Genomic DNA, 3,167 nt, shown 5'->3' on the forward strand with positions numbered 1-3,167 from the left:
AAAAAAAAAAAAAAAAAAAAGAGAGAGAGAGAGAGAGAGAGAATAAGGGAGCAGGTTAGGCCTTTAAACTTTGAATTGTTGGGAATGTAGGTCTCACTGGCAATGTATTTGGTCCAAGAACACAGAATTACATAAACTTTTGGGTGCCAGTTTCTTTCTCCAGCTGTACAGGAATGCAGACCCCTGGCCCCAATTAGGATTGATTTCTGCAGATGTTTTTGTTTTGTTTTACCCATTGGATTAGTTCAGCATTTTCTCTTCCCTTTTTCTCCCTTTTGTGAGTTACAGCATCACAATCTTTTCATTAAACTTCATTAGCAAGAGAGTAGATGACAGACCTCAGAATCATAATCGAGACATTTTGCTAAACTTTCAGCTAATAACACAGTAAGCCAAGTTGTTTTTTCTCCTTTTTAGTTGAAGAAAACCTGTCTGTCACCATTTTGTCATCCAGTGTCCTTTTACTCCTTTTAAATAGCTCAAGTTGGGAAATTAAGTTTTCTCTGCATCACTTTTCTTGATGACGTTTTGGCTATTGCAGATACAGTCTCCATTGGCAACAGGAAAACTTGGAAAAATTACCATCATTAGAAAATTCTATATTTGGACAAATCAGACAGATGTAAATGTTTTTCTTCACTGTAGTCTCTAGACATGCCTCTGCCTTGTTTCCCCTTTCTATTTCAAACACACCTATGTTCAAGAGTTTTCCTATTGATTGTAAATACCAGAGAAAAATAAGAGCAAGTAAGGCCTAAAATTAAGTTGATCAAATGTCAGGTCTGAATGACCCCTGTGTATGTTAGGCTCTGAGGAATTTCAGTTTCAAGCATTTTTATCAGTAAGACAGGGTGATGCTTGGGTGCCTGAGACAGTGTCTGGTACATATTTTCTCAGGAAGTAGCTGAGTGGGAGAACTGCTGAATACATTCAGGAATACTTCATAGTACAACTGCAATCAAAACAGCATCTCTGATGTGAGGGCAGTCTACCCTTGACATCTGCCATCCCATTGATCACCACTGCACATTTGGTTGAAAAGGAAGACAGTTCCCAGAGAGAAGAGGCATGTTCTTCAGCAAAGGGATATAATAGCAGCTGTGCTCCCCTGTTAGACCCTCCAAACAAGCTCTCAGAATGACATCTTATCATCTTGCTGTGATATAGTGCTTTCTTGATGCTTAGAAGGACCTCTGCTGAACTGTGAAACTGATTCCATGCTGAGATGGGGTTCCCCATAGTTTTGGTGATAACCCAAAACTGGATCTGGTTTGGAGGTCAGAGAACTTGTCATCTCCCTCCTCTGAGAAGGGCCTGGAATGACATGACCAGAAGGACTATCTTATCTGCCTCATCACCTTTACAATGTCACCAGCCTTGTCAGTTATGCTGCCTGTTTGCTAAGTGTGTAATAAATTCTAGGGTTTGTGATTGATTTTCAGAGAGGAAGAAAACCATTTCTTTTGGCAGCTGAGAAGGGCCATGTGGAAATGATTGAGAAACTCACCTTCCTTAATCTTCATACTTCAGAAAAGGACAAGGTGAGTTGGACTTAGATTTCTTTGCTGAGAACAAGGGGAGGTGGCATGGGAACTAATAATCCATGTGCAGATTTGGTGCTACGGTTTGGTCCACAGTTAGTTGTTAATTGCTACTACTGAGAGAATATGGGCTATACAGGTGAAATCCATTCATGTTTGCTGGAAATTGACCAGTGGTATTTGCTCCATAAATGTTTTGAAGTTAGTTTACTTCATGCTGAGTTTGATCATCTAAGTCAGAAACTCAAAGTTGCTTGTGATATTTTGTTTCCTAAGTGGAGGACCCACTCTTGTTAAATGCTAACCATCTCCTCTCCTTCCTTGAAAACTGCTGCAGATTTGGTTCCACATTAATTGGGGGAGGAAAACTACCAAGGTAGCCATCTCTATTGCTATGGATATTTTTGGTGACTTTCTCAGGAGAAATTCCTAGATGTGGAATTATAGGTCAAATAAATCTGCACACTTTAAAATCTTTCATATATACATATATAAAACTAAAGTTACCTCTCCGACATTTTTACCAGCTTAATCTCACATAGGCTATGTGGAATTATTTTTGTTGTCCCAATTTTTTGCTAGTAAATTGGTACCAAAGTTAGAGCAAGAATTTTTTTTTCCTTATTGGTTCAAATAGCTGTCTTTTCATTTAAAACTTAAAATTTATAAACCTTACTTAACTGTGGATAGTGTCTATACTATGGACTGCAGTTTTAACTAAAGAAAAAACTTTCAGAGGCCGCACAGTGCCCTGTGTTGGAGGGCATGCTTGTCAGCACAGTGGATTTCACCTGGAGTTTATCTCTGTTGCAGGAGGGAAACACTGCACTGCACCTGGCAGCAATGCATGGCCACAGCCTAGCAGTGCAGGCCCTGCTAACTCAGTGGCAAGAAGTAAATGAGACCAACGAGGTATGTGGAGTCTGCCTTCCAGGTAGGCACAGTACAGCAAGGGAAGGACTGGAGAAATAGCTTTCAAAGAAAGAACAAAAGGAAGCCAAAGGTGTTAGTGCCATAAGGTGTAAAATGCAATGTTGAAGAATCCTGCTGTTTTCTTCAAAGTATCCTGGAGGAAGACATCTGTTAATTCATTCACTTGTTCACTCAAAAGTCATTTGGGCTAACAACCATCCTAACTCCAGTTCCAGGGTATCCAACACCCTCTTCTGAAGGCATTACATGCACATGGTATATTTATGTACGGGCAAAACACTCATATACATGAATTTAAAAAAGAATTTAAAGCCACTTTTTTCCGATAAAGTATATGTTCTTATACTGGAGGCCTACTGGACAAGAAAGGTATATACACATAAAATACTGTATTAGGCTGCATGCAGTTATAGATGTATCTACAAGATGCCATGAAAATTTGTTTCAGAAACAGCAGACTTCACTTAGGAGGCTGTATGTTCTCACTCTTCACTGCACTTTCGAATGGACTTTTTTTTTTTTTTTTCAAAAGAATGGAGAGACAGGCCAGGCACAGTGGTGGCACATGCCTTTAATCCCAGTACACAGGAGGCAGAGGCAGGTGAATCTCTGTGAATTCAAGACCAGCTTGGTTTACAAAGTGAGTTCCAGGCCAGCTGAGGCTACAGGAAGACTCTGTCTCAAAAAGACCAA

At 39.8% G+C, this 3,167-nt stretch overlaps 1 protein-coding gene across 3 annotated transcripts in view; it reads left to right on the forward strand.

Annotated features, from left to right (window-relative positions):
• The window catches only part of Ankdd1b (ankyrin repeat and death domain containing 1B), a 66,310-nt gene that overhangs the window by 35,151 nt on the left and 27,992 nt on the right, over window positions 1-3,167 (forward strand). For all 3 annotated transcript variants that reach the window (XM_029564921.1, XM_029564922.1, XM_029564923.1), the window contains 2 exons: window positions 1,443-1,541; window positions 2,355-2,453. In XM_029564921.1, the coding sequence (XP_029420781.1) occupies window positions 1,443-1,541; window positions 2,355-2,453 (198 nt within the window). The remainder of the gene's footprint in view (window positions 1-1,442; window positions 1,542-2,354; window positions 2,454-3,167) is intronic.

The sequence above is a fragment of the Nannospalax galili genome, unplaced genomic scaffold, assembly GCF_000622305.1.
Source record: "Nannospalax galili isolate Female #2095 unplaced genomic scaffold, S.galili_v1.0 scaffold2758, whole genome shotgun sequence".
Taxonomy (NCBI): Eukaryota; Metazoa; Chordata; class Mammalia; order Rodentia; family Spalacidae; genus Nannospalax; species Nannospalax galili.